Consider the following 22,898-nt stretch of genomic DNA (forward strand, 5'->3'; position numbering starts at 1 on the left):
CAAAGATGGCATAAAAGATAAAGACATAAAATGTCAGAAGATGACAAAAAACTCCAGAATCTGAATCCAGCGCTTCATTAACAGCTCTGTGTGCTTTACAGAATGTCGCATATTATCTTGCTGGTCCCAACCCGTTAGCTAATAAGCAACCTAACGACATCTTTTTTGTTTAAGGTCCATACGTAGAATGTAGGCGTTGTAAATGGCGAGAGAAAAAGCCATAAATAATAGAGCCACAAAAAACTCTCTGAAACCCGTCCCACCTTAACAGTTCCGTGTACTTTACAGAATGTCGCATAATCCTCCTGAAGATGATCATGACCCACCTAAAGGAACTCCTTGAAAAGAACGAAGAGATGGAGGTTTGTGTTCTCCTCCTAGGAGACATCCTCACCCTCCTCCGCTCATCCGACGTGGTACGTCACTATGGCAACAGTAGTTTTGTTGAATTACTTAGCTTCATGCGTGACCTTTTTGGATAGTGTTCGTGATATTAGCAATGAACTTTTTAGCTCATTTTTTGATCGTTAAAGAACGTAATTGAATGTGTTTTTTCTGGTTGATTGAGTTCTTTGTACCTTGGTTAAACTAAAATATTTTTGCCGTAAATCATTCAGTACCAAGAATTTAAGTTTTGTAAAATCTACTTCGCTCTTTTATGTAAATTTTCGAGTTTCTTAAATGAAGTATTTAAAGGCGGTTAAAATCTTCCAACCAAGGTTTTTTATTTGTTTGTCGATCGATTGGCGATTTCCCTATCTTTATCGTTTGGCGCAAATGACGTTGCTGTATTTCTTTTATTTTGACAATTTAAAACTAAACTTGCTTAATCCGCCAACTTTTTAACCGAATTTTATTTTTATCTTTAACCACTTAATATCATCAAGTTCGCTGTTCTTTCTCCGATTGTGATGTGCCGTACTTTGTCTTAAGTGCTGAAGTGCCTGTGACGTCATAAAAGCTAATTATTGTCTTTGCAGGATTCATCGAAGAGCGATATCCAAGAGGTGACCAACACATTACTGAGGACTGTGATACAAACTGTCATCAAACTCGATCGACAAAGCAAGCAAGCGGTGAGTGGTTTAAACTTTACCTTCTTTTTATTTTGAGAAAAAAGCGAATCAAGATGGCAAGCATTGTTAGTTAAAAAAAAATCACTTCAATCGTATGGCACTGTTTAAATCTACTGTGTTCAAAGAATTAGTTCGCCATGGCTGAAGCATCCCAGGAATTCGTGGCGCGTCTAATTATAGCCTGCTGTGATTTCATTGGCGTCAAACAGAGTTGAATAATTGGCGGCAGTTTTCTCCTCGCTAATCTCCAAGTCGAAATAATTTGCCTACGTATTTCGCTTAGTGTTCAGAATTTTTTTGGTGAAATTCTACCACCCTCCCCTAAGTAAACGAAGATTTTTGTAAGAATATAACTGCCGACACGATTTTCCTCGAAATTGCGCACTTTTTAACATTGGATTGTTTTTGAATCGAGAAACACACTATAACACTTGTCGAAAAAAAAGTAAATTTTTGGCTGTCAAAACAGAGAACATGGGGTGTAATGGTGAATGTTAAAATAACAATTAAATGTTAGTCAAGTGTAATATCTTTACCATATTTTCCATTTTATAAATTTCAATTCCTAATTTAGTTCGCTGTTTTGTTGTTGTTGCTATTTACTGCTTTGAACTGTTTTGTGAGGTTACTTGAAAGAAATCAGTTGTTTGGAAAGATTTATATTGGTCTTGTTTCGCTTTGACTAGACCAGTGGTTCTCAAACCTTTTTTCTTTCATGGCCCATTTACGTTGCAAAAACATTCTGTGGCCCAAAAGTTTTATGCAAGAAAAAAATGTAAAATAGGTTTGAACAAAACACAGCAGAACATATGTCAAAACAGATTATTTATTCAACCGTGCATTAGTGAGATACTTGCGGCTGAACAATAAATTTACATTCCTTTTTATTTCCTCCCCAAACCCTTATTCCTGTAAAATTAAATTGACACAAATGAAACTAAATCTAGCTCTTTTAATTGGTCTGTGGCCCACTTCAAATGTTCTTATGGCCCACCAGTGAGCCATGGCCCACTAGTTGAGAACCGCTGGACTAGACCAATGGTGGAAAATTATTTTTGACAGAGAGCCATGAGAAAACAGAAAATGTCTTGGGGGGACCGTGTCAAAAAAGAGGATCTCGAATACACAGAATACAAATTGTAATTCCATTAAAAAAAAATTGTAAATATTCTTGTTTTGACAAGCTGGTAAGGGTAGAAATAAGTGAGGATGCCTTACAAAAGTGATATATCCAAAAAATACTCTGAAATCATTAAAAAATTCTTAAGGCTTATATTTGCGAGATAATTTTTTTTTTAATAAGCCTCCCGGGCCGGATTATATTGCTTGGCGGTCCGTCCCACTGGCCGTGGTTCGCCCAGGCCTGAACTAGACTTTACAGTCACAGCGGGGTTTCTTAACCAGGGTTGGAAGAACTGTTCCAAGCTGAAACAGACACAGATAATGTTTTACTGTAATGTATTTATTTGCTCAATTAAATGTCAAACTAACTAACATTTGTTATCAGTAGGGCCCGCAAAAGTCAATAAAGTTAAAATTTTTTAAGAACCTCGTCTGTTCACGAATCAAAGAACAAAGTTGTTTTCAGCATCTAGGGGACTGTTTCTAAGAAGTTTATAGGTCAAAATAAAGTTAAAATTTACAATAAAGTTAAAATTTGTCAAATTATGGCTTTTGACAAAGTTTTTGTGTTTCTTGAGAGTAATTTTTGTAAAAATCGTCGTGGAAGCATTGTAAATCAGGAACTGCGATACAATTAAACCATATTAACCCATAAAAGCAGGCAAAATGTCACAATGCCCACTTGGATCAGCGGTAACTTTTATCGCAAATTGTCCATTTTATTTATTTATTGTTACGTATTTAGATAATTCTTATAAAACACTTTATCTTCATAAACGTGGTCTTTTCGAAGATCAACAATTTGAATTTTAGAAATAGCCTACTGACATTCTGTAATACAAAAATGCCTAAGCAAACTAAATCTATCGCCAAAAACCCGATGCACTTTTTTATGACTTTGCGACAAAATATTACGTTTGGGTCTGGGATCGACAAAATATTATGTTTGGGTAACTGGCATCAATTCAAGGAGAAACTGTGGCCTCTACAAACAAGCAATTTCGTTAAACTAAGTTAAAAACATTTTTGTTTAGGTTAAAATAAAAATGACCCTAGTTATCAATTACCTGTATAAAAATAAAATTACAATGGTCTTGTTATTTAAGCAATTCTAGAAGGGGGTGCGAGAATTGGTTGATGATTTAAAAGGGGTGCAGCAAGGAAAAATGTTAAGAACCACTGGTCTACAGAATTAAAACGGTGTATTATTGTGCAGGCGAGTTTCGTAGCCTGTCTTATTTCGATGTTACGTCAAATGGAGGAATATCATTACGACGCTTACCTGTCTTCATTTCCCAACAAGTTCGACCTAATGGTGAGTTTACTTTTGAAAAGACTCCTGAAATATTTATTATTTGTCGCAACTGTTGACAATTATCCTTTTTCGGTTTAACATAATTTACCAACGGTAATTGTTTACTTGGGATTTTTGATGTACATTCGCAATGAAACTACAGGGTTGTGGTCAGGTGCCGGTTGCTACGAAATATTTAAATCTTCAAAAGTCTTTAAAAAATCCTATTTTTTTTTAACCCTATGTTTTGTTTTTAAACCCTATGTTTTTTTAAACCCTATGTTGTCTTTAAATATTCTTGAATTTTTTGGCCTAGCTTAAGTTATGTTTAGAAAAGTTGAAGTTCCGAAAGTTAAAAAAACAAGCAATTCAAAATATTTTGAAATGTGTTGACCATTACATTTGTAATGTTTTGTTTTCGAACTATATTCAGAACAGAAAAAACGTTTAGTGATCCATTTTTCGGTCTTTAAAAACAAATTATCAAGTCTTTTACTTTTTTTTCATAAAATCGTGGCAACCCTGAACTAAGATAACATGAACAGTACGTTTGTAACGATATTAATCATATTTGCAGCGACTATATGGTATATATACCGCCATCCTTATAGGGTAACCTATGGCAGGACTTGTTGGGTGCATATGCATGACTTTAACTCAAATCCACGTTTGCCGAATATTTTATTTTTATGGGCTACCTGTATATTACTAAGGAAATTTTCAGTTTACTCCGGGTAACTTTCCTTTGTCGCAAAATGTGATTTTCATTTCATTGTAACATTTGTAAGCATATTGGTATTTACTTTTTGATGCGGGTTTTTAACTATTGAAATTTATCTTCCTATTGAATCTACGCTAATTATTCGCCAGGACTTCTTGATGGAAATCTTCTCGATGTTCCAAGACCTGATCGGCAACAACGTGTACAGGGGAGACTGGGTGACTATGACGTCACTGCAAAACTCGTACGTCGTGTAGCCAATATTGTAGTTTTACATTACTTTTGCAAATTCAGTTTTTACTAGTCACTACTATAGGAATATATCTATTTCGACAAAAATGTTTTTGTTATGTGCTTTGTGGAACTGTCTGTTTTAGAAAATTTTATAACTCATATCACTGCCGCTGTATTGAAGTGGTACCAAAACCTTGAGAAAAACTTACAAAAAGGTATTAGTAATATAGAAAACTTCTGTTCGTCATTTCTGCATTTTAATTTTAATTTCACTTTTCGTTGACTCTGGATGTTTTTAACTAGGGTATTCATGCGAGCCATCAAGTTCTTCACCAAGACTCTCAACAAGTCATTTCTCGACGAGACATCCTTCGAATCGCAGGTACCTTGTTGTTTTTACTGCAAATACAGCCATCTTAATTCCCAGTCATTTGAGAAATAACTGCAAGTCTACAAGTCAAGTCCTTGATTTTAAAATAAAGCGTAACTAAAACTAATAAATTGGTACCCTCGTCCGATTATTAGCAATAAATAGACTAAAAATAACAAAACGTCATATACAGCAAGCAATTTTTTTGACGTACAAAAAATGCCGAACTTTATTGACAAAATATTTAATAGAAAAACTTACTTTTACCATAAGTTATTTAAGTCCAAGTCAAGGTATTTGAAAATAGTGACTTAAGTGCACCTTCGTCAAGTCATTTACAAAAGTCACTACAGCACTGCGTATAACCGTATTTGAAGCCTCTCATTACCTGAGCTGTAATTATTTACGCAATTGATTTATTCTCAAAATGTGAGCCATTTCAAAGTGTTATACATTATAATATTTCGGACATATATTTTTCCGTTTAAGTAACACATTTGCAGGTTTACTATAAATTGGCCTTGGCGTTTGGTTAAGGCTTTCTATTGTCCTAAACGGTTATTTGAATATGCGAAGATGTCCATAGTTTTGAAGTACAGTGCAGATTTAGACTACACCAGTAATTATAGAGTTAGATTTTAAAGACCAATAGAAGTTTAGGGCCTGTTTTGTTTGCCCAAACTACAAAATTACTTTCCTGCGTAGGTCAATACTTAACAGCGTCCCTGTTTTTAATTTTCCAGTTGTGGAACAACTTTTTTCACCTTGGCGTGACCTTCCTGACGCAAGACCCACTTCAGATGGAAAGGTTCACCCACAACAAGCGACACAGCATGGTCAAAAAGTAAACAATTCCACTATTTAAACAAGAATTAACCCGTTGTAATACAAAATCGTTGTGTTTGTTTTGTTATAGTTAAAAAACTACTGGACGATTTAATGGGGCCCCTTAAAACCCGGTCGTTATTTATATACAACTGTGAAAATTATTCACATATAAGAAACATTGTTGGGGTGTTTGATTTTTATAGCGTTTGAATTTCGAGGGTTGATTAATCTGTTCAAGCAGTAATTTTCTAACGATTCAAGTGCACTTCACATAAATGTGTCACGTTTTTTATTAATTCCTAATGTGTTTTTTGAAGTTTTTTTTACTTGGTTTATACCATTAATACAATGTGTAAGTTATTTTTGTTTTTGTTTTCTTTCTTGCCCACTAAACATTTTTTGCTATTGGTCACATGCAGTCGGCCTCAACCGCTTTTACCTCACTTGTTTAAGCTTTCACGAAATTTATATTGTTAAAGTATTCAAATAGACTCGTATTTTTGCTCAACTAATCCTAACCTGACTTTTTTAATTTTCAGATACGGCGACCTCCGTTGCGAAATGGGATACGAGATCAGAGGGATGTGGTTTAACCTCGGTAAAACGTTTACTTATTTTTCTAACTGAAAGAAATATTATATTATACTAAAGTATGATACATATTTCGGCTTAATTACTTTACTGACACTCTTGTCAAATGTATCAAGATTTAACCAAGACATGAATTTTCTAGCGTTGTGTATTTACTGCCCTTGAACTTTTTTTCAATTTAATTGGTTTGTAGTTAATTTTGTGTTCTGACTTCATTGTTAATTGTATTTTAACCAAGATTCAACCAAGACGTTGGATTTTCTATCTTAGCGTCCCTGTAGCGTTAAAACTTTTTTTAAATCCCTTTTAGTGTTTTTTGTTTATTTCAAATTCTGAAAATATTTTTCAAGTTTATTAAAACCAATATCTTAACAAAATCGAGTACAAAAATAAAACAAAATTAGGTTTTTTCTACTTTTGTATTTTTCCTTTCAAGTTTAAATCAAATGAGATTTAGTTCAATCACTGTGTTGACATTATTTCAAGGTGTATTTATATAGTTCTAAAAAAGTTTTTTTTAATTACTTTTAGGCAAGCACAAGATCAAGTTTATCCCAGGAATGGTCGGCCCCATGCTGGAAATGACCTTGGTGCCCGAGTCTGACCTTCGCAAGGCCACCATCCCGATATTTTTCGACATGATGCAGTGTGAGCTTCACAGCACCGGAAACTTCAAGACCGTAAGTTTGGTCGTATCTTATTTGACCAGAAATCAACAACGATTCTATAGCGATACTTTATCAATACTGAAAAAAGTCGACTGATTTATAATGGTTTACGAGACGGCCATTCGTTCAACAGTAGGAATGTGATTTGCGTCTAAAAATTTCCATAAATTTGGAAACCACACCTTATTTACCTGAAAATTGTAATGGTCTTTTCCGAAAGCGAATTTTTTAACGACACTGACAGACACACAGTGGCTATGCAGCCGCATCTTTTCATGTAATTTAAGTATGAAAATAGGTTCAGGCAATACTAGCTTTGATCAAGATAACACCTCGTTCTCAAAATTAATAACTTTATATAATAGAGTGGAAAATGTTACTCCCGATTGCAGATTCGCCCATTCGTTTGTATATATTAGCCGCATTAATGTATTAAGCCTGAAGTTAAACAAATCTGTAAAAGGTTTGACGATTAAATTTATTTTATCTTTTATAAAAAATCGATTTGTCGTGTTTATAAAATCAAAAATAAAATAGAAAATCGATCTGTGTTACGTATCCTTGAAAGAGTTTCAAGTCTGAGATGGCAATTTCCAAACCTATTTAATTCCAAAATAAAGCGAATCTAACTCCTGGTTTTACTTGAGATTCCCGCCCTCTAACGTTGTTTTCCTACCTAGTTTGAGAACGAGATGATCACTAAGCTTGATGTTCTGGTGGAAGGAGGAAGAGGCGACCAGGAGTACAGGAAGCTATTCAACGAAATGTGAGATTCTGTGTGATTTAAATATACCTGGGTTGGTATTAAAGCACAATGAGGTGTTCAACAAAGTGGATTTTTAATTTTAATCTTCTTTAACTTTAAAATGACAAAAAGATGAATGTATCTTTAAAATGACTTTGCATTAATCTTCCTTTTTTCCTCCAAAACATCCGATTTTTTTTCGTAACCTGAGTTCCATATGTCTTTAGGGTCAACTGACTCGATAACCATTTTGTGGTTCTATGTTGATCCTTTGCTACTGTTCTCGCATTGAGCAACAAATCTTATCTTCAATTTTATAAAAGAATGTTCTGAAACTGGAATGGAAACGCCGTTATACATTTTTCCGCTCATATGGCTCAAAAGTTTAGTCTCAAACCCCGATATTGCAACTACCTTACTCAAAAATTTTAGATTAGACAAAGGAAGCCAAAATTCAAGAAGTTGTTTAAACAAAGAAAGAATGCTCTTCACCTGAAAAAACAATGGAAATTTTTAATGATTTTTGGAAAAAAATATTGGGAAAAAATGACTTTGTAATAGGTTAACTTTCCCTGCTTTCAAAGTTTTATCCTTTTGAAAAAGTACATTATTGTATTTTTCATGACTTGGAAAGACGACTATACTTTTAAACCTTTACGTTTATAAAGGTTTATGACCTTAACATGTTAACTCTATCTCTCCTTTCTAGCATGTCGGAGTGGTGTGGAAAGCATCAGTACCTACGTACATCGGGCGTCGAGTTCGTCAACCTGGTCACCAAGCTGCTGGGACGACTGCTCGACTACCGTGACATCATAAGGGACGAGAATCGAGACAACCGAATGAGCTGCACCGTTAACTTACTGGTAAGTTAACCCATGTCGAGTAAGCATTAGAGGTATATCAGTATACCCATAATACCGCCCGATATTTCGCTTCCACAGATATATCGGTATCGGTTTATTTTGGCCGATACTGCTACAAAAATACAATGGTTTTTCCTAAAAAACAAACAAATTTCCTATAAAACGGTAAAAACGTGTATCAGTATCGGTCTGAAAAATGAACATTAGTCTACAATGAGGATGTCCGATAATATCGGTTTGTAGCCGATACCGGAGACAATGTGATAGTGTGTGTGTTCGCCCGATACTAGGGGCGGTATTGGTGCCGATACGATACTAATTTAATTTCTATAATTCAGCTTTAATTTCCTAATGAACGTATAGGTTTCTTTGTTGAAAATATATTTAAACAAAATACTCACTAAAAAAACAGAAGATAACTAATATTTCTAAAATTAAAAAAAAAAATTACCTAGAATTTTCTAGATTCTAGAAAAGAAAAAAAATTTCTAGAAAAACAAGTGTTTTTATCAAAATTAAAATCGTTGAGTTTTCAATAAATTTAAGCATATATTGTTCATATTGAACGAATTAGAAACTATTGACATGGTACGAATAAGAAACCAACCATTGATATAGTTTTACAACAGTTAACGTATGTCCAATGTTGTGAGCTAAATTTAAAAAAAAAACGCTTCACTCGATTGAATTGATGGCTGGACCAGATATATCGTCAGCCTAATCCACTTCGCACAGTTTGGCTGTAAAATAGTTCCAGGTCAAGTTGCTAGCGTATACCTCTGTTCCCATAGAACTTCTACAAGGACATCAACCGCTTGGAGATGTACGTTCGTTACCTCTACAAGCTGTGCGACCTGCATCTTGAATGCGAGAACTACACGGAGGCAGGCTTCACGCTGCTACAACACGCACAACTGCTAAACGTGAGAACTTGTGCCTTCTTTCACATATAGACAGCAAGAAACTAACATCCTTTATACTTACTAATGTTGTAAAAAGTTAACTATAATATGAACTTGTAAAATCAGGGTTTTTTAACTTTTTTTATTGCAGACTCTTGAAACAATTTTTTTGGTTAGCGTGCACCAGGGTTGGATTGACGTTTTAGGGATGACGTCATCGAACAGGTAATCTACAAAACCTGCTGTTTTCAGGCTAACAAATGGAAACTGAAATAAAGTCTAAATAAACTGAGGGAAAAGGCGCCAAAGCATTTTTTTCATTAAATAATTTTCGTTTGAAAAATTAATTTCTTTTTCAAGTCATACATAAACCACTATTTTAATGAAGCCTTCATGGACTCCCTAAAACGAGTCCACGTACACCCCAAGGGGTCCACGGAACCCAATTTAAGAAACCCCGCTCTAGTCGATTATGCTACTTCCATAAGTGTGACAAAACATTTTTCATGCTAATCAAACTAATAGGTTTTGTTCATTTAGTTTTTCTCTAATATACCTCTATAGTTTAAATTAATTTCAAGGGATTTTCCAACAACTGCTGAACGTAAGCGCCAAACGCCCCTGTCATTTAGACACGCAGACAAACAATACGTTTATCCTAATAGTGTTACAATAATTTTGTCTAGTGTTTACTCGATTTCAAGTAAAGTCGAATCCAAAGTCGATTTTTTTTAAGAAACAAAGACTCCACATCGATTCATCGTATTTCAAAAGCCAATTTTTAAGCCATTAAAGATAATTGTTGGGCTCTTTTATATTGTCAGGTTAAGGCATTACCTCAAAGTCAAGTCATTTCACGGCAAATCCCAATCACTTGTGTTAGTTTATTTCTTCTTTTCAAAGCTTTTGTTGTTGCCTTTTAAATTGATTTTCACGGCAGCCTTCGTTCATTTAAACTTACCAAGAAGTTTAGTCTAAAATGCTTGGATTGTCGGAAAGATTTTAAAGCGGCCATAGTAAAAAAGCTCAAAATCATTGCTAAACCATGTTTTTTTACCATTGGTCACTTGAAAAAAAACAACGTTAAACCAGGGTTCTCAAAGTTTTTTGATATCCCCCTTACAAGCCCAAACTCTGTCAATTGCTATCCTGCAAAAGGCCAACAAGTATTACCTCTTTTTTATGTATTACTACGATGTACCCTGCTGACAGAAAATCAAACCTTAAGAAAAAGAGTCTAAAAAAAATACGTGTAACTGCAAATAAACAATATTGCGCCAAAAGCCAAGACTTGTTAGAAACATTTGGATGCGCTAATTGTCTGAAAGTTAAGTTTGTTGAGCATATGACCTAGGTATTAATTTTATACCTATGTTAAAGTGCCTGCATTGGTGTATATTTCTTCGGATGTAACTATAAATAAACAGAGGAATCAGGTGGTGGCACTGTATAACGACAAATTGTATTGGATTCTCGACAAGCTTTCGCACAGCCGTGCTTCATCAGGTCAAAGTGTAAAACATTTTATACTTTGACCTGATGAAGCACGGTTGTGCGAAAGCTTGTCGAGAATCCAATACTATTTGTCGTTATACAGTGCCACCTGATTCCTCTATTTAGAATTAGACAAATACGGCCATATACAAAGATATAAATAAACAATAGACTTATATTATTGGCTGAATAGACTTTTTACACTACCAATTATTACACTTAAATAAGCTTTTCGTTTTTAATCCATTTTTCCTCTCCAATTCCTCCCTGGAACATATTTCCTCCCCAAACTAAAAAATCCCTCCCTCCATTTGTGAACCACCTTCAAAAAAACATTTCAATGTGCCCTCTAGTGGTCAGACGAGGTGCTGGTGACCCGTCTGCTGCGCTACCGCGACGCCGCCACGCATCGCGAGCTCAAAGAAGCCCTCTATTACGACATAGTCGACCTGTTCCAACGCGGCAAAATGTGGGAGGAGGGAATCAAGCTCTGCAAGGAGCTAGCTGTACAGCACGAACGCGAAACTTTCCGCTACCAACAACTATCCGAGATTCTGGTCAGTAAAATTTTTTGTATTTTTAGTGTTTCCGGATAAAAAATATTAATTTAGTGTTTCCAAATTTGAAACTTTTTTTAGTGTTTCCAGATATTTATATATATATATTTTTGGTCGTTATTAACAGGTTTTCGGATAGAAGCCGAAAATTGAGTGTGGTAAATTGTTTTAATGTGAACTGTAAGCTTTTTTAATCATATTAGTAAAATAACTTCTTTCTCGCCATCTTTAATCAGACTTAAAAATCAACAGAAAAACAAAAACAAAAGAAGTGATAAAGTGATTAAAACACAACCTCTGCGTATATTATATTTATCAATGTGAAGGCTATATAAAAAAATTGTATTTTTGCAAAAATATAATAGAACTTTACGACTTCATTGATCAATTAAATTTTTTAAACCAACATACCAAATAAATATTCGCTTTTTATCACACTTTATATAATTTATTTAAAAATGCTTTGTTCTTGTTTTTGTAGTCGCGCCAAGCGGAGTTGTTCAAGAACATTACTACCACGATTCGACCCGAGCCCGAGTACTTCTTCGTCGGTTATTACGGACAAGGCTTCCCGACCTTTCTAAGGGTGAGCGCATTAATCGATAACAAATTCTATAGAGCTTTAAAAAAAGCAGAATGTTATCCCTTACTACAAAACGTAAAAAATTCCCACGGTCGCGAGTTGGAATCCCAAGAAACAACCTCTCTTCTTTCCCGCAGAACCGGAAGTTCATCTTCCGTGGGAAGGAGTTCGAGCGATTGAGCGACTTCACAACTCGCATCCTCAACCTGCTCCCCAGCGCGCAAAAAATGAACAACACGTCACCACCTAGTGACGACGTTCTCAACTCGCCCGGAATGTGTATCCTTCAAATTTGGCACGTTTACAGAATTGCTGCTTTAGGGCAGAACAGGGGTTGTAGAAATACGTAGTAAGAAGATAAAATAGCATATAGAAGTATAGGTATCATTTTAAAACGTTTCGAATCTCTATTTATTCTTTTTTTTTTTTGAATACTTTTCTTCTGTATGAGAATTGCTACTGTTTTGTACGTTATTCAACTTCGCTTAATTCAGTGCTTCTCAACCTCTGGGTCGCGACCCAAAATTGGGTGGCTGTTTGATTTGGTTGGGTCGCCAACCGCAGTAGCTCACATGTTTATACTAATTGAGATTGGTTCTCAGCAAAATTCTCAATTAGGAAAATTAAAGAAGCAATGCAAATATTGTAGCCTATAGTTATTAAAATTCGAAATTCTTTATGATAATGCCTATTTTTGTTCGCTTACAAGAAGCTATAGTTTTTATTTCGCTCACAAAAAAACGAAAACTCAATGAATGCGGTTTGCCAAGTTTCTGCGTGGTTTGACGTAGCGAATACATAAAAACAGCGGAAACTATTTTTTTAGGGTCAGATATATTTTAAATACGTGAAAAAATAATGCACCTAACCTGTGTTTTTTTGCCAAGTTTTAACTCATGAATACCGTAAAACAGAAAAAAGCTGCTCTTTTAGTACATTAAAAAAGCCTGGAAAATATGTAATTAGCCAAGTAATATTTTTTTTTAATTTTCGGCATCGTTCATAAAACTTAGGTGAATTTCTATTCGATGCCCTTTATTCTTCCGAATACGTTTTCCTTAACCGGATTCCACCTTCAGTCGTCCAAATGTACAAGGTGATTCCCATCATGGAGGAACCAGCGCACTTTAAGGGCAAGATTGTCGACGATCAAATCCTAAGGTCAGTCGTTTGTCATTTCTACGCACATTTAAGCCGCAAAAACCTGTTATAAACACTATATTAATGTACGGTTACATTAACTGAGTAACAATTAATGGTAAAAATTAGCTTACCTCTGTTGACACTTTTTTTGGTTTTGCTAGTTTTTAATCGTTTTAATGTAGTTTGCAATACGACAGCTGGTTGTAGGAAGTAAATGTAAATTTTACCGTGTTTAATAATACATGATTGTCTTATAGTTGTATCGTCAAGGTTGTTGTTAAAAAAAAATAAAAAAATGTTCTTTTGAAACAAAATGATTAACTCTGTGCAACAATTCGTTGCTTTGCTAGTCGGTTTTTGCGATAAATAATGTCACCAGAAAGTTTTTCTTGTTCAGTTTCTACAAAGTGAACGACGTCCACCGCTTCAATTACTCAAAGCCCTTCCGAAAAGGCCCCAAGAACAAGGACAACGAGTTCGCCGTAAGTTGCAGTTATTTAATTTTTAGTTATTTTCTACAAATGACAAGCATATTTTATTTAACCTATACGTGTTTTGCAGCTGTTTCGTTTTTGTCACGTTTGTTACACGGATATTTAATATATAGCCTGCCCTCGTTGTGAGAAAGACAATTTTACGTAAAAGCGAATTGAAAGCGTTATTTCTTTGCTTTTTGTTATAAGTGTTTCTTCTAAAAAAATGTTGTTATGCTCTCATTTCGACGTTCAACATTTACCAAACCTTTTTCAATTCTGTTCCCATTTTTGCAGAGCATGTGGATTCAGCGTTTCACTTTCACGACTTGTTCTACACTTCCCGGAATACTGCGATGGTTCGAAGTCAACAAGTTCTCTATGGTAAGAGAGCGCACAATTTAGGACATCTGCAGTTATCTCGCGCATAATGCTAAAGTATTACACTTAGATAATACTAACTGAAATCAATCATTGAAACGTTAGCCTGTGTTATAAGTTTAAATAGTTTGGACAGCTAAAAATCTACCAATATTCAATTTTTGCGTTTTTTAGTCGAGACAATAGAAAACATATATTTCCCATATTTGTTTTATTACAAATATATATGTTTGGGGACCCACATAAATTTCGATAACAAACACTAATGTGGCATGCGCAAACATGAAGCGTGCAATAATTTTTATAAAACACTTCAATGGATTGCGACAATACAAATTGTATATATTTTCTAACAAACGCCAATGTAGTACGCGTCCACAGAAAGAACAATTTTCTTAACCAACCCCAATGTGGTACGCGTCCACATAAAGCTTAAATTTTTCTTAACCAACCCCAATTTGGTACGCGTCCACATAAAGCTTAAATTTTTCTTAACCAACCCCAATGTGGTACGCGTCCACATAAAGCTTAAATTTTTCTTAACCAACCCCATTGTGGTACGCGTCCACATAAAGCTTAAATTTTTCTTAACCAACACCAATGTGGTATTCGTCCACAGAAAGAGCTTAGTCCCCTTGAGAACGCGATTGAGTCAATGGAGACGAGCAACAGCGACGTTCGACGGATGGTGCTCCTGTACCACCGCAACCCCAACGAACCCATCAACCCCCTTTCCATGAAGCTGAACGGGATGGTCGACCCCAGGGTGATGGGTGGATTCTCAAACTACGAGAAGGTCGGTGTAAAACTTTTGGAAAGCTTAGATTGTTTTTGACGACAGTTTAAAATCATGGATCGCTCTTGTGTTAATTTTATTCGTAGAGAAAAGAAATTGATAAGACTATGACGACATTTCTAATTCAGTCTTTTACAAATTACTATCGATGCAGAGGTTTAATTACAAAAAAAGAAATAAAAATGAAAAAAAAACAGGAATTTGGTAATCGTACGAAAAGTGTAATAGTTGGTGTGTTGTTTAATCCTAAGGATTTGTCAAGCGGCAAATTTGTGGCGTTATTTTCTCCTTGTACTTTTCCAGGCTTTCTTTGTGGACTCGTATATTAACGAGAATCCAGATGAGCTTCAAAAGATCGCAACTCTCAAAGACCTCATCGCCTCACAGGTGAACTAATCGCAAGAAAACGTTTATAGTATCCAATAAAGCCTTTTCGAATCCTTAAATATCGTAGATTGTCTTTGGGGTTTGGTTTGCGTAATAATTTACCAATAATCTTTGAATAGTGTTTAGCTTTTATTTTATCTGCCGCTTTAGAAAGTGCCATACTGAATCAATTATTTAAACTAATTGTAATAAACAATTTTCGTGTCGTAATTGTTATAGGCATTTAACCTTTTATATATTGAAATTTTTGAATTTACTTCGTAAAATTGTATTAACCCTCTATTATATACAAGATAAATCACCCCTTTTAGTTTTTTATTTACCTAAAGTTTTTTTTTTTATTTTAGTTTTTTTTTTATTTAAAAAATATGGCATGTTTAGTTCACCAACTGTCTTCTGAATGTTACTTTGAATAGGGTTTATTACTTAGGTGTTTTACCTATGCGTTTTACTTTATTTTAAAAAGAGTTGTTCCAAACTTTTAGCGGTGACAATTTTCTTTTTGAGGAGAAGTGGTAGAATTTACTAATTAACAAAGAGCAACGTAATAATAATACGCAAACCAGCTGTTATTTTTTTAGTGTATCGGCTGTACAAGTACAAGTAAAATAGCACTACAAGAAAAATAGCACTTAAAAAAAAATCGGCTGACAGAGAACTATTGTCCAGTTCTTCTCTATATTCAGAACCCAGAAGCATAAAAACACCAGTTTCTATAATGTATGTTTTCAACCTTAGATCCCACTGCTTGTACACGGAAATAGCACAAAAATAAGTAAAAAATATCGGCCGACAGAGAACTGTTATCAGTTATTCTCATTATTCAGATCTCAGTGGCGTAAAAACACCAGTTTCTTTAATGTATGTTTTCCACCTTAGATTCCACTGCTTGTACAAGGAAATAGCACAAAAATAATTCAAAAAGGTCTACAAAATACGAGTGCTGAGTTCTTTTCTATATTCAGATCCCAGTGGCATAAAAACACCGGTTTCTATAATGTATTGTCCCATCTTAGATTCCACTACTTGCTGAAGGCGTGCGCTTACATGGAGAACTTGCCCCACCAGCACTTCAGCCCTTCCATCAGAATATGGAGACGTGCTTTGTGGAGCTGAGGGCTAGTGTGGAGAAGAAGTACGGAAAGAAGGTACGTTTTTTTTTATATATAACAGTGATTCTTGAGCTTTTTTACCTCGCGGACACATTTTGCTTACCTACAATCGTCACACCCATCAAAATTTTAAAATAAAAAGTATCAAGCATTAAAAGCTACTTTAACGTTTAATTAAGTACTCGTGCAAACGACTGAATGTATAAAAGCTATTACCCTTTTATTTTTTAGTACACGCAAACTAAGATATACGATTAGGTCGTATTAGAGCAATTTACAATTGGTACTTTCTCTGAAATAGGAAGGTATTATTTAGCCGATAAAGCCTTCTGAACGCAACATTTTCAAACCGGAAAACGATTTTAATTAAATAATTCGTGCAGTCATTTTTCTTTCTGTCCGTTTTTTTTAAATAAAAATATGCCCTTTAACAAAATAAGAAACAAAAAGTAAAAAAGGGAATAAACTGGACCAAATGTAAACCACTCGACGTCTAAAAAATGCCCCTTCTATTCTGCGTAATTCCCCGTTCCTATCGCCCCCTGCCTTACCTCGCAGCCCCCGTTCGACGTGGGTGGCACAGTTCGTCGACCCTCGCCCCAACACAAGAGGATAATGCAACAGGCAAGACCGGAGTCTATCCTCTCAATACAATCGAACACCTCCGACATATCTTCGTACGGAGGCGACGGGTACGTAATAATTTACTGCTATAAATTCACGGTTGTTTTGTAACTCATAACGGAAACGGGAGCGCGTGGTGTAGGCTTGTTGTAATTGGGACGTACTACGAGCCACCTTTCAAATTACGTTAGTCCGTTTGTTCGTATTATTTCCAATAGAGTGCTGTCCAATGCGCATTTGCCAGTTTACATTTTCCGTTTGAAAACGTGTTAAATAAATGCTTCTATTGAGTTGTTTTCCTAATAATTATTGTGGTTGTTGTCATGATAGGTACATTATATTTTCCAACGTTTAAATTTGGTCAATAGTTATTTTAGTGTTCGGTTCTTTTATGCAAGTTGTACAAAACACGTATAGTGTCGATCATCGTCTAGAACAGGGATGGCTAACCACTGTCCCGCGCCACAGATTTTTGATGACCCACTTGTCTCTCTAGAAATACCGAAATGTTATCAATCTTTTTCATGAAAGAACAAATATAGAAAAACAGTTCTTCGTTAGATAACACTATACTGTTTAAATCAGGGCTGGCAAATCTTAGGGTCGTGCACAAGTGTTTTAGGGGTGACGAGTTGGCCTACGTTAACTGCACTTTAGCAAATCGGTGCAGAAAAGCAGACAACTAAAAGCATTTTGTTTATCGCTGTAAAACGTATTGGGTGGTGATTCTTTAAGGGAAACTACGATAAAAGTTCTAAAAACCCTGGTTAAACCAATAAACTGTGCTGAAAAGCTTTCTGCTGAACTCCTGTAATCCCATAAAAATGCTACAGCATTTGTTACGTATTCAACTTCTTAATATTCGTGGGAATCCGAATTTGGAAATCATCCAAAAACCTTAGATTACCATCCCAGACAATAACACTTAAAACGACGCAGCAGAGTTTCGCATAAAATTAGCAATAATTAAATGTATGACCCACTTGTGCATTTTGTAAGGATTAAAGTCGTGTTTGTGACCCGCGCGATAAAAAGGCTCGCCATCCCTGCTCTAGGTCGAGAACTAATGGTAGGCCACCAACAGTTTTCTTACCCCCTTCTCTGCTGTGTCCATTTTTTTGTTAAATAGCTAAATATTTATATTTCTTTCGTTTCACGACCATTAGGTTAATAAAGTTCGACACAAAATTTCATATCCGACCCGCGTTCGGCAATCCCAACAGTTATCCGGTATCTTTCTAAAAAGTTGGTGACCGCTGTATTAAACCGAGTGTGTTTATTTTAGTTTAATCCCCCCCAAAAATATATAGGAGCAAAATCGCCCCCCCCCCCCAAAAAAAAAAAAACAGAATATATATGTTAAAACCTCCCCCCCCCCCTCAACATGTATAAGCCCCCAAAATATATAAGAAAGCAAAAATCCCCCCCTCCAAAAAAAAATAAATATATATAAATTTATATATATAGGAGCGCCCCTCCCGAAGTTCCACAGAAGAAGCAGTCCCGCGGCAGCAGCGCAGTGGGTCGATCCATCTCGATGGCCATCCCGGGCGATCGGGCCAGCAAGGTCAACCGCTCCAGCAAGACGTCGGAGTGGTTCGTCAGCTACCCCTCGGGCGGTTCCACAAACTCCCTCGACAAGAGCGGCCTATCTGTGACGTCATCAGGGAGCAGCGCCGTGGAATTGAGGGAAGAGGTCAGTTGGTCTTTGTTATTATATATAATTATATATATTTTTTTATCGATTTTTTTGGGGTACTTTTAAAAAGTTTTTGCGTGGTCAAGGTTTTTTTTAACTTTTTATAAAGTGGACTCCTAATTTTTTGTTTTTGCTTCGAGGGGACCAGGGTCGGATGTTTTTCAGATATGACGTTAGAAATTAGGTAGTGGTGAGAAACCTGCCGTTTTCCGTCGAACACGTGCGGTTTTTTTTTTTTTTTTTTTTTGTAATTTTGTAAGACTATTGGAGGAGAAGTCATTAGGCATCACCCGATCAAAACTTGAGATTTAGCGAAAAATAATTCAGCAGTTAAAGGGTCGAGTCTAAACACATTAATGCAGAAAGGAAAGCTTTTTTTTAATTCTCTGCTAACTTAAACTTATTTAAATCGCCTTTTAAGATAATTGCAAAGGTGGCAGGAGATTAGTCGGTGTAGGTTTTTCTGAAAGGAGCTAAACTAATTTGGAAAATTATTTCAACGTATAATGGAAATGGAAAAACACAACAAGACCTGTGAAGCAACAAAGCAACAATATCTGAAGCCGAATTATTTATATTTTTGTAAAGTAGGACCAACGACATAATAATATCCAAACACATCGAAACAAGACCTAAACCTCTTTTTGCCGTTTAGATCTTCTATCGGCCATTTAGATCTTTTTGTTATTCAGACGGGTTTGGGGCTTACTCTGGCCAATTTAGACCTTATTCCGCCCACAATATTAGGTATAGTCGTTTTTGGTCTTGCGTTTAATCCAGACGATGTTGTTATTTTAACTTTCGGTTGTTTAGAACCTTACTAGGTATTTTTGGTCTTCGAACTGTGATTTTTTATTCTTACCATGAAGTTATTCTAATTTCGGCCTCGAGTCCTACGTTTAAGCCTCGAAAGGGGAACTACCGAAAAGTAAAAACTTTCCACTGGCAAATCCCGAGCCGCAATTCGCCTTACCACAACGTAAAAACAAAAAAAACAGCTATAAATTATCCAGCAGCATGTTTGCAAGTCATTCCCAATATTGGTTAGCCGGCGATCGCACACTGCTAATCACCACATTGTCAATATTTGTCTCTCGTGTGGAGGCTAAGCCCCTTTTTTCTTTTCTCCTATTGGTCAAACGTATAGTCCTGAAGCAGACTTTAAGTTTTGCCAATAAAACTTTAATTATAAAATCAACTTGGCCGATTAACAAATTCGGCGTAACCCATTTTCTATAAGTGATGATTTTTTTAGTTTGCCAATCAAATTTGTTAAAAGCATTTCTATTTGCTGTTGGCAAATTGTTTTTCTGGTAGAAAATGTGTTAAAAAAAAGTTTGAAAAGCACCTTTAATACCAAAAAAGGTTTTAATACTAAAAAAGGTTTCGAAATACAAGAAATAAAATGTCACACAAGTGGCTGAAAAGCACAGTTTAGTAAAGCGGTAGTACAAACTGGCATGTTATATGAAACAAAAATTTAAATATTTTGCAAAATACACCCATTTTGTCATATGAAACCGCCACGACAAACTGAAAAAAAGTGTTAAAAAATTGTCCTGTTTATTTTAAAGCTATCAAAAGCCTAAATCTAAAAGCATCGTTAAAAAAGAAGCTGTTAACTTTTTGCACCAGGTATGAAACTTCCCATTGAAGCTTACAAATGTAAAAACAATCTAAAAATTTAAATTTTTTACACTTGTAAAATAATACAATACAAATGTTAAAAATTATGGAAGTGTAAAAATTAAGTTGCAAGATATAAATGTAAAAAATATGACACAAATGTTAAAAAATATGAAAGTGTAAAAAATATGTTACCAATGTTAAAACATATACAACAAATGTAAAGTATGAAAAAAACTAAAAAAAAACATATTGCAAATGTAGAAAAATTAATTTAAAAACATGTTTAAACGGGAATAATCGGCTTTTTAAACAAAAAGCAGCCTTACAAATTTACCAAATAAAACCAACCAACCAATCTCCAACGTTTTATTTTCGCACAGCTGACGCCGCAACGACCCCGTCGTCCAAAAAGTCAAGTAGGAGTTCCGAACCCGTCGAGCAAGCACCCGGCAACACGTGAGTTGTTACAAGGCACTTTGCCACTCTGTATGTAGCGGTTTGCTCAGCCGGGTGAACGGCCTTCCGAGATACGCCCTTATTGTTTGCCTTTTGTTAGCCGGCGAAGTTTGTCAACGATTTGTTTAGTGTGTGTTGCTGTAATTGTCCCCGTTCTACAGGTTTTCCACAACCGTTTTTTTTTAACTTTATAAAGCTTTAAATTAATTTGTACAATTCTATAAGAAATATGTTTCTCCAAAAGCACATGCATTTATTTTATAGGCTGTTTAAATAACACTGTTTAAAGTGTTTACGAAGTATTGAAAACATAATGAGGTATTTAAATTTACTATAATTTTGAAAAATCCCAATTACATTTTTTTTTACTTTTTTTTTTTTTTTTTACTTCATAATAAATGTATGGTAACGCTGTTCTAAACCAGTAAATCATTAAGCATTATTGAGGATAATTTTCTTTACTTATAATTATGCCTAAACGCAAACTAGTTGATAAACACTGCTGTCTATATCGCAAACTTTAATTCGACTTACCAATATACTGCATCGCTGGAATAAAGTGGTCAAATCGTTGCGAATTGTTGATAGGTTTTTGAAGACTACTTGATTTTTATGGTTACCACATAACGTGGCAGGTTTTATTTTCAAAGAATTCAAAACCATTGACAGTATTTTTTCTGTCTGTCCATCTGCAACTAAACTATTCGACGTTGTAACCGATTTTTTGCCCCACAGCCCCCCATATGCGAGGTGGACCCCCCGCACTGCCCAAGAAGTTTAACAGCGATTACGGGAATCTCCCTGGGGACGACAACCACACCCCGCGGAAGCTCAGCTCACCTGGGCTCTCACCCATACCCCCCGGAAAAAAGGTGGGTTTGCTATTAGGGGTTCTGTGCTTCGGACCTTCGGTAGCTAAATGGCTCTCAAAGCGGGGCATGAAGAAAAGTCAAAACAGACTTATTTCAGACTTAAAAAAGGTCGCTTGAAAGTTTTTTAAGGTTTTGTACGAGATTTATTATTATCAGGATAAAAAATGCGCAAAAATATTTTGTATGGGACTACATATGTTTCTCTGGGCCTTCAAATGTTTTTGTCAATCTTACAAGATTTCTTTCGACCTTACGAGTATTTCTCTTACAAAAAGATTAAGCATTTCTTTTCGAGTCCAATAATAATCGCAATCTGTCGTTTTTTACTTCATTTAAAATGTAAAAATAACAGCAAATCCATTTCCAAATCTTAAATTAGAGCAGCGTTAACTTATTTTTTCCATTCGCTTTTCCACTCGCCCTAATTTCAAAAGGATTTCTTTGCAACTAGTCGTTCGTTTTTTTTTTGACTTGACGTCATAGTTTTACATGGTGACGTCACTGCCGGCGTACGTGACGTGTGACATATGCCGATCGACGAAAAAGAGGCGAAAACCTTTTTATGACCGATCGATATTGTCATTTGCGCTCGTCGGTAATACAATAAAGCTATTCGCGCGACACATAAGGTTGACTTTTCCGCTCAAATCATAATCTGTTCGTGGTTAATTTTTAACGCGCCCCTTCCGGTACAACCCTGGGTACCTTTTTTGCAGCATCGCAGTGCAACGGCCCCTAGGTTAGCGACCCCATATCATTGCACACCATATTTGCTTTCTCATATGCTCCTGGTCGTAAGATCAACAAGGGTGTAAAGGTCTTTATTCGGTTATTAAATCTTCTGCCATTATTTAGGCTATAGTTCAATTTGCTGCGATTATTTCGGCGAAAGTTCAAATTTGCTGCGATTATTTCGGCGAAAGTTCAAATTTGCTGGACTGTTTAGGCTATAGTTCAAATTTGATGAGATTATTTCGGCGAAAGTTCAAATTTGTGTTACTCCATACGCCCTTTGGACGGATTATGTCATGCGGGTTTTTTTAACTGCGACCCTTGTAGGTTAGCTGATGGTCTACAAATTTGTTAGCGTGGTTGGACTCCGGTTAAGTGGAACTATACAAGTTCTTGATATTTTTAACCTGTGTAAGTAGTAATTGGCTGACTAGTTTTTAAGTTGTAATAAATTTAAAAAAAACACCATCAGCCTAGACCTAGACTTTTGATTTTTTAGCCAACCAAAAATTGAACAATCTTTATGAAAAATGGCATAAGAAA

At 35.5% G+C, this 22,898-nt stretch overlaps 1 protein-coding gene across 1 annotated transcript in view; it reads left to right on the forward strand.

The window, feature by feature from the left end:
• LOC146164990 (dedicator of cytokinesis protein 1-like) overlaps positions 1-22,898 on the forward strand; it is a 48,281-nt gene that overhangs the window by 21,466 nt on the left and 3,917 nt on the right. The window contains exons 25-48 of the mRNA XM_083382188.1: positions 289-413; positions 981-1,076; positions 3,415-3,513; positions 4,363-4,457; positions 4,751-4,829; positions 5,561-5,661; positions 6,185-6,243; positions 6,768-6,916; positions 7,585-7,670; positions 8,359-8,515; positions 9,307-9,438; positions 11,265-11,468; positions 11,950-12,054; positions 12,189-12,330; positions 13,131-13,212; positions 13,592-13,676; positions 13,965-14,051; positions 14,668-14,844; positions 15,148-15,231; positions 16,248-16,379; positions 16,902-17,035; positions 18,438-18,663; positions 20,676-20,751; positions 21,487-21,623. Coding sequence (XP_083238314.1) covers positions 289-413; positions 981-1,076; positions 3,415-3,513; positions 4,363-4,457; positions 4,751-4,829; positions 5,561-5,661; positions 6,185-6,243; positions 6,768-6,916; positions 7,585-7,670; positions 8,359-8,515; positions 9,307-9,438; positions 11,265-11,468; positions 11,950-12,054; positions 12,189-12,330; positions 13,131-13,212; positions 13,592-13,676; positions 13,965-14,051; positions 14,668-14,844; positions 15,148-15,231; positions 16,248-16,379; positions 16,902-17,035; positions 18,438-18,663; positions 20,676-20,751; positions 21,487-21,623 — 2,849 coding nt within the window. The remainder of the gene's footprint in view (positions 1-288; positions 414-980; positions 1,077-3,414; positions 3,514-4,362; positions 4,458-4,750; positions 4,830-5,560; positions 5,662-6,184; positions 6,244-6,767; positions 6,917-7,584; positions 7,671-8,358; positions 8,516-9,306; positions 9,439-11,264; positions 11,469-11,949; positions 12,055-12,188; positions 12,331-13,130; positions 13,213-13,591; positions 13,677-13,964; positions 14,052-14,667; positions 14,845-15,147; positions 15,232-16,247; positions 16,380-16,901; positions 17,036-18,437; positions 18,664-20,675; positions 20,752-21,486; positions 21,624-22,898) is intronic.

This window comes from Ascidiella aspersa, chromosome 2 (assembly GCF_963924565.1).
Source record: "Ascidiella aspersa chromosome 2, kaAscAspe10.2, whole genome shotgun sequence".
NCBI lineage: Eukaryota > Metazoa > Chordata > Ascidiacea > Phlebobranchia > Ascidiidae > Ascidiella > Ascidiella aspersa.